The 12,296-nt window shown below is 62.9% G+C and overlaps 3 protein-coding genes across 3 annotated transcripts in view; 2 read left to right on the top strand and 1 right to left on the bottom strand.

The window, feature by feature from the left end:
* The first annotated feature begins 962 nt into the window (after positions 1-962).
* Positions 963-2,283, top strand: LIME1 (Lck interacting transmembrane adaptor 1). Its single transcript, XM_068986783.1, has 6 exons — positions 963-1,059; positions 1,216-1,298; positions 1,386-1,473; positions 1,557-1,735; positions 1,799-1,906; positions 2,005-2,283. Exons 1-6 carry the CDS (start codon positions 963-965, stop codon positions 2,281-2,283), a joined length of 834 nt encoding a protein of 277 aa, XP_068842884.1.
* An 886-nt stretch (positions 2,284-3,169) lies between these two features.
* On the top strand, positions 3,170-6,593 carry SLC2A4RG (SLC2A4 regulator). The gene is made up of 6 exons (XM_068986781.1): positions 3,170-3,735; positions 4,684-4,793; positions 5,232-5,395; positions 5,467-5,567; positions 5,664-6,080; positions 6,169-6,593. The coding sequence occupies exons 1-6, from the start codon at positions 3,170-3,172 to the stop codon at positions 6,278-6,280; spliced, it is 1,470 nt and encodes a 489-aa protein (XP_068842882.1). The 3' UTR covers positions 6,281-6,593.
* A 1,031-nt stretch (positions 6,594-7,624) lies between these two features.
* The window catches only part of ZBTB46 (zinc finger and BTB domain containing 46), a 31,525-nt gene continuing 26,853 nt past the window's right edge, over positions 7,625-12,296 (bottom strand). Inside the window, exons 4-5 of the mRNA XM_068987276.1 lie at positions 11,929-12,104; positions 7,625-9,997 (exon numbers count right to left, since the gene is read on the bottom strand). Of these exons, the coding sequence (XP_068843377.1) occupies positions 9,626-9,997; positions 11,929-12,104 (548 nt within the window). The 3' untranslated portion in view covers positions 7,625-9,625. The remainder of the gene's footprint in view (positions 9,998-11,928; positions 12,105-12,296) is intronic.

Raw genomic sequence — 12,296 nt, 5'->3', positions numbered from 1 at the left:
GTGCTTCAAGGTGCCCAAGCTGCCTGCCACCACAGACGGTGGAGCTGCACTACACCCCGGTCTCGGTGAGTGCTACTCTGGCCTCCAGAACGGAGGACCCACACCACGTCCTGGCCTCAGTGAGTGCCCACTTGCTTCTGGCCTGCCAGGGCCCCAAGCTCCTTAGTGCCTTCCTAGGACAGCTGACCGCTGGAGTCTGGGAGGACTGGGCCCTACTAGGTCAGGGCATTGGGAATTGGGCCCTCTCTTGAGGAAAGCCCACTTGCTGGGCCTGGGCGGACTGGCCCTCACCTCCAGAGACTCCCCACCCCGTAGCTCTGTGCGACTGGACACTTGCTCTGGTCTGCCCCCGAGCAGCTCTGCCAAGACTCCAGGAAGTGGACATCCAATGGCAGCGGCAGTGGGAGGGGAGGGGTGGCGAGCCCTGGGGAGAAGGGGAGTCCATGTTCAGAGTAGCCCCTCCAGCCTGCTTGACCCCCCAGCTTCCCAGCCCCTGGGGGGCCAGGTAGTTGACGGCCAGGAGGCACCATCTGGATAGGAGCCATTCCTGGGCAGGACGTGGCTGTAGGTGAGTCTGTGGCCTCTGGCTTGCCTTCCTGGGGTGTGACTTGGGTCTCAGGTTCAGCCTTTGACCACAGCAGGGCCTTGGTCAGGCCCCATGCTTAGCCATCAGTTGGGTCATCCTTGCCAGCTCAGGTCCTTGTGGGGGCCAGGCAGAGCACACCTCACACCAGCACGCCCCAGGCAGAGATGGGAAGGTGGGCGCCAAGGCATGCCCCCTCGGCCTCCGTAGGAGGGAGGAGCTACCGGGACGGGGGTTTCCTGTGTGCTGAGTCAGCGCACAGCGGGAAAGGGACCTCCTGGCAGCATGAGACACAGAAGTGGGGCTATCAGGTGGGTTCCCAGTCCCTCAGCCTCCAGCACCAGTCTTCAGCTTGCAGGCTCGTCCACATCTTCACAGGATGAGGCTACAGGGGTCCTCAGTCCCTCCTGCTCTCTGGGTCCTAGGGTGCCTCACGCTGCTCCTCTGGCTGTGGGTGTTGTGCACAGCCTGCAACAGGTATGTCCATCCCTGCCTGGCCTGGGTGGGGCCTGGCTCAGCTCTCCAGCCAGAGGGGGCGGGACTCAGGCAGGCCCAGCATGGCTCTGTACACATACTTCCTGATGGGCCTTGGACTGGAGGCTGACATCTCTGACCCATGTCTCTGCCTCCCTGGGCTGATGATCCTCTGGCACCCAGGAAGCAGGCACGGAGGCAGCTGTCCAGGCTGCAGGGCAGTGCAATGCCAGCAGAAGTGGTGAGTGCCAGAGTGTCCCTGGGTCCAGACTGTTCCTGGGGCCAGGGTGGGGCTATCTGGAGGCTGACCAGCCTTCCTTGCCCCCAGTCACTGCTAAGACGACCCCACCACTGCTCCCTCAGCAAGTCAGACACCAGGCTGCATGAACTGCACCGCAGCCGGCCCTGTAGCAGAGGTGAGCTGGTGGGAGGGCTGGGGCCTGGAGGTGGGCAGGCATCCCCAGACCCCCAGTAACCTCCGCTCTCTCTCCACCCACAGCCCCACGGCCTGCCAGCATGGATCTCCTACGTCCACAGTGGCTGGAGGCATCCAGAGGCATGACCAGGCCCCCGGCACCCTTCTCACACCAGGAGCTGCCCCTGGCTGTGCCCTCCACTGGCCCAGAGGCCACCTATTCCAACGTGGGGCTGGCAACAATCCCCAGGGCCAGGCTGGCAGTTAGCTCTGGGGTGTGGGCAGGGGCACGGCTGACCAGCAGCTATGCCAGGCCTGGGCCTGAGGCCAGACCTGTGGTAGCTGAGTATGCTTGTGTCCAGAAGTTCAGGGGAACAGATAAGGGCCCCCAAGGCCTGGGGCAGGGGAAGGTCGAGGCAACCCCACCCACTCAGGTAACCCAAAGGATGTCAGATAGGGTGGGTGGGACTGGGCAGATCCTTCACTGAGTGGATGGCACTGACTCCTCCCTGGGCTGGCTTCCTTTCTCCAGGTGGACATCCTGTATTCCAGGGTCAACAAACCTAAAAGGAGGGACCCAGGACCTGCCACAGACCAGCCAGACCCCAAAGGTGGGGGAGCAATTTTGGCTCTGGGGAGTGACCCAGCCTACGAGGTCCTCCCTCTTGGGGGCCTGGCTATGGACAAGAGCCTCCTGGAAAACGTGTATGAGAGCATCCAGGAGATGGGAGCACCTCTGGAACATCCGAGCTCCAGCTCCTATCAGGAAAGGACGTGTGCAGAGCACAGAGACACTTTGCTTCCTGTCTAAGCCTGGGGAGGGGTCTTCATCGCCTCCCTACCCTGAACACCCAATTACAGATGATCCTTCCTCCAGAGTGGGCTGCGAACCCTCCTTTCCCCCACACGCAACTGACAACACAAATTCCAGACAGCAGCGCTGCCAGCATGTGGGGTCCCCCGGATCCTGGCTGCCATGTCCTCTGCAGGGCAGGGTCTCAATAAAGCCCCAGATCCCTATACCTCAGCCTGCTCTTCCTCACCCTGAGAGCCTTGGGGGTGGGGGTTGGTTCCGCTGGGCGTGCCAGGTACTTGGGCCAGGTCAGCTGGGGCTGCTTCTGGTCGGGCTAGTGGGAAGGGGACCAAGCCCTGGGGGGCGGTCCTCAGGCTGAAGAGTTCCTCGGAGAAGTGAGCTGGGCCGCACGGTGGCCGCTGATCGCCAGGGAAGGCTCCGCCACGGTCCCTGGAGTTACATAAGGGAAGGGGGAGGTGGGCAGTCGTACGTTAAAGAATAACCTGCTCCAGGGAGGCCCGCCAAAGAGACGAGCAGAGGCTCCCCTCGAGGAAGCCGGCCAGCCCTGGGACCCGGGCGCACGGACGCGGGGGCGGGAGCCCGGCGGGCGGGCGGTGCTAGCCCGGACCCCTCCTAGACCGGCGCGGGAGGCGGCCAGCGCGGGAGCAGCCGGCCTGGGACTGGGCGTGACTGCAGGGCGGGCCAATGGGCTCGGGGTGGGGGCGGGACCTTGGGCCGCGGGGAGGGGGCGGGGCCCGTCGGCAGCCTCCGGGCGGCGCGGCGCGGGCGGCGGCCGATCCAGGGCGGGGGTCGGCGCCCCGGCCAGCCCGGCCCGGCCCGGCCCGGGGCCGCGTCCCGAGCGTCCGCCCTAGCCGCTGCAGCCTCGGTGTCCGGCCGGCCGGCCATGGAGGCCGAGCGCCCTCCGGCGTCTGGCTCGGGCTGCGGGCGTCCCCCACTCCGCACCGCCGGCCGCGACCCCGCGACCGCGCCCGTGTCGGTACCCGCGCCGCCGCAGGTACCGGGCGTGGGGCGCCGACAAAGTTCCCGCTGCGAAGATGGCGTCGGGCTGCACGAACTTCGGGCCCCGGGGTGGGGCGGGCGGGGGCGGCGCGTCGCCGCGCGTGTCCGTGGGTCCGCGGGGCTGGGCTGGCGCCCGGAGTGCTTCCCGCCGCGACGGCCGGAGGCGGGGCCGGGGCGGGGCCACACCGGCCGCAGCCGGTTTGGGGGCGGGCACCAGTGGATTTGGGTGGCGGTGGCGGTGGCGGTGGCGGTGGCGGTGGCGGTGGCGGTGGGGGTGGGGGTGGGGACCTGGCCGCTCCCCGCTCTGAGCCGGCCGCGTCCGCAGGGCCCTGCTGTTGAGTTCGCGCTGCCCCAGGAGCCGGAGCCGCGAGCCGCGGACCTCGGAGCCCCAGGGGCGGGGGCGGCCGGGCCCCCGACGCTGTCAGCTCACATCCCAGTGCCAGCGCATAGGTGAGACAGGGCCCGATTGCCAGGCCAGTAGGGCCGTGTGCACACGTGCGCCTGTGTGCAGGGGTAGTGGATGGGCGCAGGTAGGAGCCTTCTCGACCTTACCCCCGCAGGGGGGCCTCAATGGAGGGCAGGTCAGCATCCTGAACTGGGTTTCTGTCACCACCTCCTGGCTCCCCTGCCCTGGAGGAGTTGATTAGAAATGACCAATGTATTAGCATGCTTTCTTCACCCCCTCCCCAAACCCCTGGGATTCAAAACGCAGACTGTGGAGGGGTGCATGTCCCTGTCTGTGCAGAAGAGACAGTGAGAACAGCGTGGAATTGACTGTCCAGGAATCCTGGGCCCAAATGACCATCTCCCCATCCCTGTCCGCAGAGAAGCCCTCCCCGATGCCTGATCGCCTGGTCTGGCTGTGGAGGCAAGGGCCTGCTTTGGCCTGGCCCCCTGGGGCCCCAGGACCCGCTTGTTCTTACAGCCCAGTCTCCCTTGGCTGCTGCTGGCTGCTGGCTGCTGCTGGCTGCTGGCTGCTCCCGCCCTCCCAGGCCTGGCTCTAGGCCCACAGCTGCTGTTGCACAACCCTGGTTAATGTGTGATTGGGAGGAGGGCTGGGCCTGGCCAGGCCTCACCAGGCCTGGCGGCACCGGTCTGGGGCCTCAGACCCCTGTCCAGCACCAGGGTCTGAAGAAGCCACAGTAGAACAAAGGCCAGGCTGCAGAGAAGTCAGGCTTTGGGAGGAAGACCCCAGCCCAAGCCTGTTCCTGGTGGTTCCTGGGGATTTGGAACTTAGCAACTCTAGCTGGGGGTGGGGCTGGGCATCTTGCCCAGCCGGCTCCTGGAGTGAGGGAGCCGGGTGCACACACGTGCCCAGGCCTGCACGTGTGTTGGGCCAGGGGGCAGGCCTGGAGTACTTCTTGGGCCCCACTCGCCCCCTACCCCCATCTCCTCCAGAACCCCCCCAGGAAAAGCCCGACTGGACGAGGTCATGGCTGCCACAGCCCTCACAAGCCTGTCCACCAGCCCCCTCCTGCTGGGGGCCCCAGGTGTGACCTTCAGCACAGGTGAGCTGAGAGACCTGTCTTGGGCTGGGGATGGTTGTGGGGCTCAGGATCCTACGAGCTGTCAAGCCTGGTGGGGCAGGCAGACTCCAGCTGGAATACCATCTTCCAAGTGCATCTCCTGAGTCCTGAAATGGACATCAAGACACCCATTGCCCCTCCCTGCAGCCCTGGGACCTGTCTGCCTCCACCCGGCAGGCCAGGCATCTCCCCACCCCAGACTCTTCCACGTTTCCTTCTCTGTGCTGGAAAGCCCTGTCACCAGGCGGTATTGGCTACCTTCTCCCTGCCACTGCTGCCTCAAGAGGTTCTTTGTCCTCAAGCTCACCTGGGGACAGGTGAACAGGCATAGGCTCTGCATTCAGGGACTTATAGGCAGCAGCACCTGCAGCATAGCCCAGGCCCCAAAATCCTCACACGGGAGCCCATGTGTGTCCACAGAACCGTGCCTAGAGCCCTGGAGGGAGGCCCCGGTGCAGCCACCGGGCAGTGGCGGGAGCTGGGACCCTGCCAGTGATCAGTCCTCTCCGTCTACACCGTCGCCGCCACTGCCCCCTGAGGCAGCCCACTTCCTCTTCGGGGAGTCCACGCTGAGGAAGAGGAAGGTGAGCCGGTGTGGCCCTCGGGGTGGGGTAGACGTGGGGGGCACCCAGCCTGACCGCCCCCTGTTGCCCAGAGCTCGCTGCAGGGGCTGTTCCAGTGCCTGTGGAAGCGCTGCGGGAAGGTGCTGAGCTCCGCGTCGGGGATGCAGAGACACATCCGCCTGGTGCACCTGGGGTGCGGCGGGGGCTGGAAGGGGGGAGGGGCAGGGGTGCCAGGCAGGCTTCTGCTTTAACCCCACCTCCATACCCCGTTGCTCCCCCGACCCTGCAGGAGGCAGGCTGAACTGGAGCAGAGTGATGGCGAGGAGGACTTCTACTACACAGAGCTGGATAGTGGCATGGACTCGCTGACCGATGGGCTGTCCGGCCTGACCCCAGGGTCCCCCACGGCCTTGCTGCCACCCGCCTTTCCCCGCTTGGAGCCACCGGAGCCCCTAGCCCTGCCCAGCCTTCTGCGCCTGCCTGCCCTGCCCCTACCCCCGGTGCTGAGCACCACATCCCCCTCCCAGGTGTGCCCCAGTGACCATGCCCACCAGGTGGGTGAGGTCACGGGCGGCTCCCAAGGAGCACGAGGCCATAGCAGTGCCTCCTCTCAGGGCTGCCTGGCACCCGTCCGCCTGGAGCCACAGACCACCCCTGTCAGGGCCTGTGTGCCAGCCCTGCCAGCCAAACCCAGTGCCAACCCAAGGTACGTGTGTGTAGAGGGGCCAGGGTGGGCGCCAGGCAGGGAGGGGCCCAGCCCCGATAGCACCCCATGTATCTGTGTGTTCCCCCAGGAAGCCCCGGGGTGATGCCAAGAAGTGCCGAAAAGTGTACGGCATGGACCACCGGGACCTGTGGTGCACGGCCTGCCGCTGGAAGAAGGCCTGCCAGCGTTTCCTGGACTGAACCTGCCCAGGGCCTCTCCGAGCTGCAGGGTCTTTTTAAGAGGGGAGGAGGTCCCCACCACTCAGAAGTGCCTCTGAAGAAACCAGCCTTTGGCCTTTTGCACTAAAGCCAAACCTCACCGCTGTCCCCTCGGCCCCCAGTCGGCCATGGCCTCGTCAGGAGTGTGATAGGGCCACACAGGGCGTCCTCGATGCACTTTGAGGGGTGTCAGGGAGGGGCGCCCCGCCCGCACTTCACCTGACTGAGGGCCCAGGCGCGCGTCTGCCGTGTTTGCTCAGGTGTCTCACGCCTGGGCTGAGCCAGGCGAGGAGTAAAATTAAAGACTCGGGACTTTTCCAAAAGCTGTGTCTGTCTCCTGGGAGGGAAGGGACATGGCACTGGGACCCTGCCACAGGCAGGGGTAGCAGATGGGCAGAGAGGAGGCCAGTAGCCAGGCCACAAAGGGCTGTGGGGGCGGGGGGGCGTCCTCTGGCTACCTCTACCCAGGGCAAGGCCGAAGGAGGGGATGCTGTCTAACACACACGAGGCGATGGCTCAAGCAGCAATTTCCCAAATTTATTGAAAGTGATCGCTTTGCAAGAATATCTAACTAATCCCATCACAGAGATGAGACCCACAGGGGTCCCAGAGCACACCCAGCAGGTAAGGAATCTCAAGACCACTAGGGAGGAGGTGCTGTTGGCATCGATGGCTCCAGGGAAACAGGCAACAGCCCTGATGTTCCACCGACAGATTACAAAAGACCCCCCACAAATGTGAAACACATTTCCAATACAAACACAGGTTTATAGTCGTTAATATAAAGTTGATATAATATAGATTATCCCCAGAAAAAAAATCAACAATCTTCAAACACTGCCCTTTTTTGTCTGTTTTGTTTTTGTTGACAGGTTGAAAGCATGTTGAAAAAATAAATATTTAAGAAAAGCACACACACAGCGCCCTCACTACAAGTTCTAAAAAGGGCTGGGTACAAAACACAATATAGGATCTAAAAATAAAAACACCATTAAGTATGGCTTTCTTAAGAGTTGCACATGTCACAGAATGAGCGAAAATAAGATTATCTTTCATATAATATTGCAAAAAGTTCCAGTTTTTGCATTTTCTCAAGAGTTCTCTTTTCTAAAAAGGAAGATGTGCAAAGTTGGAAGCAGTAGCTGTGTCCTTTCAATCGAGGTCCCTATCCAGTCCTGGCAGTGTTGTGACTATTCCCAAACCCAGAGTCCAAACATACAACCCCGTCAGGATCCAGAGCTTGATACAAAATCTTGGTTCCCCTCCCCTCCCCTACCCCAAAGAACGAGCCGCCTGATGGCCCACCTTCCACGTTGGTGATGCAGACGCCGAACACAGACGCATACATGGGAAGGTACAAAAATGTGAGATGTGATCTACACGCTTTCCACTTCATAAAAAAATATTTATTAGTTTAAACATTGCTTTGGAAAAAGAAAAAAAGACCACGATTAAAAAAAAAAAATCATTACATGTCTTTCCCTTCATGTTTGCCTCCATCTCTGAAATCCAGCTCATACGAGAATTAACACGGGGGCTTAGGGGCGGGAGGTGAATTTCCCAGTGAAGTATCGTTTTGAGGGAGAAGACGCCCCTGTGGCACCGAGGGCCCTGGAGGGGTCAGCCAGGGTGGTTCAGAGCGGGAGTGGGCAGGCCCTGAGAGTGGCGCAGAGGTGGCCCTGTACAAAACCCAGAGATGCTTGGTAGCAAAGGTCTGGTTTCCAAATGCATCTGATAAGAAAGTAAGTCTTGTTTATAAAAGGGGTTAGAAAGTGGGGGAAAGGTACACAATGGGGAACCCCGCTGAGTGGCTCAGACAGGCCCCACTATGAAAGGCAGAAGGGGGCGTGGGCCCTGGAGCCCCCTCACCCTGGGCTCCTGCCCCCGCCGGCCAGCCCTTCCCTCAAGGATGCCGACAGCTGAGGATGGGTGCACAGTCCTCTTCTGAGAAAAACATGGCTGATGGTGTTTAAAACAAAGCAAAACATGAAGCTGTGACTTCTCCCCTGGGCAGGGATTCAAAGACAGCACCATCCAGGTGCCTGCAGCCAGCCCTGACTGCCCCCGCCACCCCTACAGCAGCCACCTGGGAGGGGTTGGTGGAATTTGCCTTTCTCCATCTAGAAAGAGGAGCGGGAACCCGGCAGGAACACAGGGAAGCCATTCGATGCAGGCTAAGGGAAGAGAGAAAACCCAGTCCAGCTCTCCTCCAGCCCCAGCTCAGCACCTCAGGGCCCTGACTCGGCGTCCCACGGGGGCTCCCAAGAGAGGCAGGTGGAGGGGACAGAATGCATGTGTCATGAGCCTTAAGGAAGACAGGCTGGCGCTGGACCGGCAGCTTGATGAGGACGGGCAGCAGGCAGCGTCCTCACGGCATGAGGTGGGACCCCGGGCCCTCAGAAAAGAGAGAGAAGGGTGGATGAGTTCATTTACAAGACAGTGAGGCTCGGGAAGAAGCCAAAGGAAAGACAACTCTGAAGATAATGCCGAACAAAACCATTTCACGTGCTGGCCTCAGTTCCCTTAGCGACTCACGGAACTGGGGCCCAGAGCACCTAGGGAGTGGGGTGGCCCCCGCGGGCGGCGTGAGCAGCATGGGCGTCAGGGACACCCTCCGGCATTAGCAGCAAGGAAGGCAAGCCGCCTGGGAGGGTCAGCAGGAGTGGCCTAGGCGCAGCAGGACGGCGGGGCTGAGGGGCAGGCCAGCCCGGCCCTCAGAGAAGTGCACACGGAGAAAGAGGAGGCGCCCGCAGTGGGAGCACCTGGGCCTGCCCACCTGGCTGCCTCCGTGGGGAGATAGCACCTGGGCGCCCTGGCCGAGGTCGGCAGCTGCTGTGTGTTGAGCACCAAAGCCCAGAGGTGGGAGGGCCGCAGGCCTTTGTGGACGCCCAACCTGGATCCCACAGGCTGCCATTGCAGGTACAGCCCTCAAGCCGCCAGCAGTCCCTCTGTTGCTGACAAGGGGCGGGGCGGGGGGTGGGTACTCAGCCCTGGATGGCCGGGCTCGATGGAACTCTCCTAACAGCCCCCAGACCCGGGCCTCAGGGCCACAGAGGAGGCCCTGGCCAGCGCTGCCCCTTCCTGGCCGCCGGCCTCCTGGGCTCCCCTGAGGCCTGCCACGTGCCCCAGCTGGGGGAGATGCTGCGGGCTCTCTCAAGGCTCCAACCCACTCTGCGCCTCCACCCTGTGTGTGTCCCCAGCCCTGCTAGCTGGGGCGGTGGCCGCCTCAGAGCCCCAGGTTGCTGTCCACAAGGGGTTGGGGGCAGCAGGGGAAGGGACCTGGGGCACACACAGGTGAGGGCGGCCGCAGCCCATTGCTCGCCTGGCCTAGGAAATCCAGGCAAAGTCCTTGTCCACGCCCCCGGTGGGGCTGTGGGGCCCCCGTGGCGAGTCGTCGTCCTCCTTGTCCCCCAGCAGCGCATCCTCGGGGGCTAGGCCCACGTCATCCTCGTCCTCGCCCAGCTCCTCCTCGCCCTCACCGCGTGGGTCCTCGGGGTCCTCCAGGTATGGCCCGTCACCCGCGAACAGCTCGGGGGAGCCCTCTGCACCGCCACCATCCAGGGAGCCGGCCCTGCCGCCACCTGCGCAGTCGGCACACACGCCATGGCGCCGCGAGCCATGCTTGATGCCCACGCTGGCGGCCGACATGAACACACGGCTGCACAGCTTGCACACGTACTTCTTGTCCTTGCTGTGCACCTGCGGGGGCATGGCTGTCAGTGTGGGGGCCAGTCAGTGCCGGGGGATGACAATCAGTGTGGGAGGACAGAGGTCAGTGAGGGGGGATGGTGGTCAGTTGGGGGGGGCTGGCAGTCAGTGCAGGGGGAGACGGGATGACTGGGGGGTCCAGAGGGTGAGGTCTGGGTGGGGGGTGGAGGCTCAATCCTCTAGGCTGCTCACACCCCTAACCTTGGCCAGGGGTTGAGGCACAAAGCCAGGACATACAGAGTTGCAGGTGTCACCAAAACTTGTTCCCATTCAGAGGTGTGCTGGGCACCAGGCTGGTCATGTCCCCCAGCAGGACTGGCCCCAGGCTCAGATCTCACTGGAGGTCGTGCTGCTCCCCACACCTTCCAACAAAAATGGCAAAGGAGTCACCTCCGCCACACCCCAGCTTTTGCCCCACAAGGGGACAGATGGGACTCTGGTGGCCCCCAGTGGCTAGGGCATGGGGGTATGGTTGATGGGAGTCTCGGTACAGCAGTGACCAGGGGTGACTCGACCACCTGACTTCTGGGAAGCCGTCAGGACAGCCCAGAGCTGGGCTGAGTGCTGACCCACAGGGCAGGCAGGGCTGGGGGCTCCGAGGGTAACAGTGAAGCCTTTCTGAATTCTCCGACGGACAGGCCTATGGAGGGACCAGTTCATGTGCCTGGCCGAGTGCCCTGGACTTCTCAGCTCAGGGGTCCCCCAGACCACCTTGAAGATCTGCCCTGCTGTGCCCTTACACTAAACCTCACTGCGAGGACCGAGGACTGCTGCCAGCTAGCCTGGGCAGGCGAGAGGCCGGACGCAGCCTGAGATGGATGTCAGGAGGAACTGGGCCTCCTCACAGAATCTGATTTCAGCACAGAGCCTCAGATCATTAGGTCCAGGGGCTCTTCCTGCTTCTTATCATTTGCTACATTTTAAATCCAGGACTTATGCAACCCTCTCCCAACCAGAGAGCTAAGACTTCAGTCTGGTCACAACAGGGTTGGGCAGTGGGGGCAGCTCCTGGGGAGTTGTGGGAGCCTGTCCACCAGCACCAGATGGCCAGGCACTTGTCTGAATGGATGCATGGATGGGCAAGGAAGGATGCGGGTGCTATGGCGGTGGGCTTGGACTCACTCCCTCACTTGGCTTACTTCGTCATGCCTGAGATCTCACCTTGGCCTCCCTGGATGATCAGCCCTGTGCCAGGATGCACCAGGGCCCCTCACCGCAGAGATGTGGCCCCTTTATGCCTCCTGGGGGCTTGCTCTGCTGGCCAGCCCATGCAGCCCTGAGGTGCCTTCACTCACACCACCCAACGTTCTCTCCTCCCCCCTGCCCCCAGCCGCCTGACCTCCCTGTTTTCTCACACACCCAAAGGGTTCCTCGCCTGCTTTTTGGTGACTCTGCCTCGCGGTTTCAAGCATGACCTTCTCTATCACTTCCTGGCCAAGCAAATACATCCACACAGCACCTGCTCCTGAGCTACGAGCCAGACCGCTAGACCTTCCAGGGGCCGCGGGGTCGCCTGGCGACTGCTGGGCGGGAGTGGGAGGGGCACGGAGGAAGTGGCTGCGTGGCAGGAGCCCCGGGCGGGGCAGGGTCCTGGCAGGGAAGGAGGCGCCTGCAGAAGCCGGGCTAGAGCACAGGCGGTCTCAGGGGAAACCTGAGGGGTGGGGCCGGGGCGATGTGCCCATCTGCCTTCTGCATCTGGGGCTGGGGGCAGAGCCGGTCAGGAGGGATGTGGGGGTCCCTGCTGTCCTGGTCTTTCCCACCGCAGAGTGGACCCACTTCAGGGCTTCCCTTGGCACCCTGACACCCCACATCCCCATCCTGCCTGGACAAAGCGTGCCCTGGACCGACCACTGCTGACCCCACACTGACCCCGTGATGACCCCATGCCTCCCTGGCGTGGCCCCGCCCCCAGCGCCGCTCACCAGCGTGTGCCGCTTCATGTGCTCCCGCCTAGTGAACTTCTTCCCGCAGATCTCGCAGGGGTAGGGCCGCTCGCCAGTGTGTGAGCGCATGTGCCGCTTGAGGATGCACTGGTGCATGGCCGAGAAGCTGCAGTAGGGGCAGCGGAACTTCTTCCTGATGACCGTGAACTCGTTCACTGCAAGACAGACAAGACAGACGGCTGCCGGTCAGCCCCCAAGCCCCGCCCAGCCCGCCCGCCAGGCCTGGGCCCGGGCCAGAGGGGGCTGTGCCCATGCTCTGAGAAAGTGTGCTTCTCAGATCAGCCAGTACCTCCTACATCAGCCCTGAAACACACGAGTCCACACGCGCGGCATCAACAGGCTCATTT

This window comes from Capricornis sumatraensis, chromosome 15, assembly GCF_032405125.1.
Source record: "Capricornis sumatraensis isolate serow.1 chromosome 15, serow.2, whole genome shotgun sequence".
Lineage (NCBI taxonomy): Eukaryota > Metazoa > Chordata > Mammalia > Artiodactyla > Bovidae > Capricornis > Capricornis sumatraensis.
This window is presented reverse-complemented; position numbering and strand designations above follow the sequence as displayed.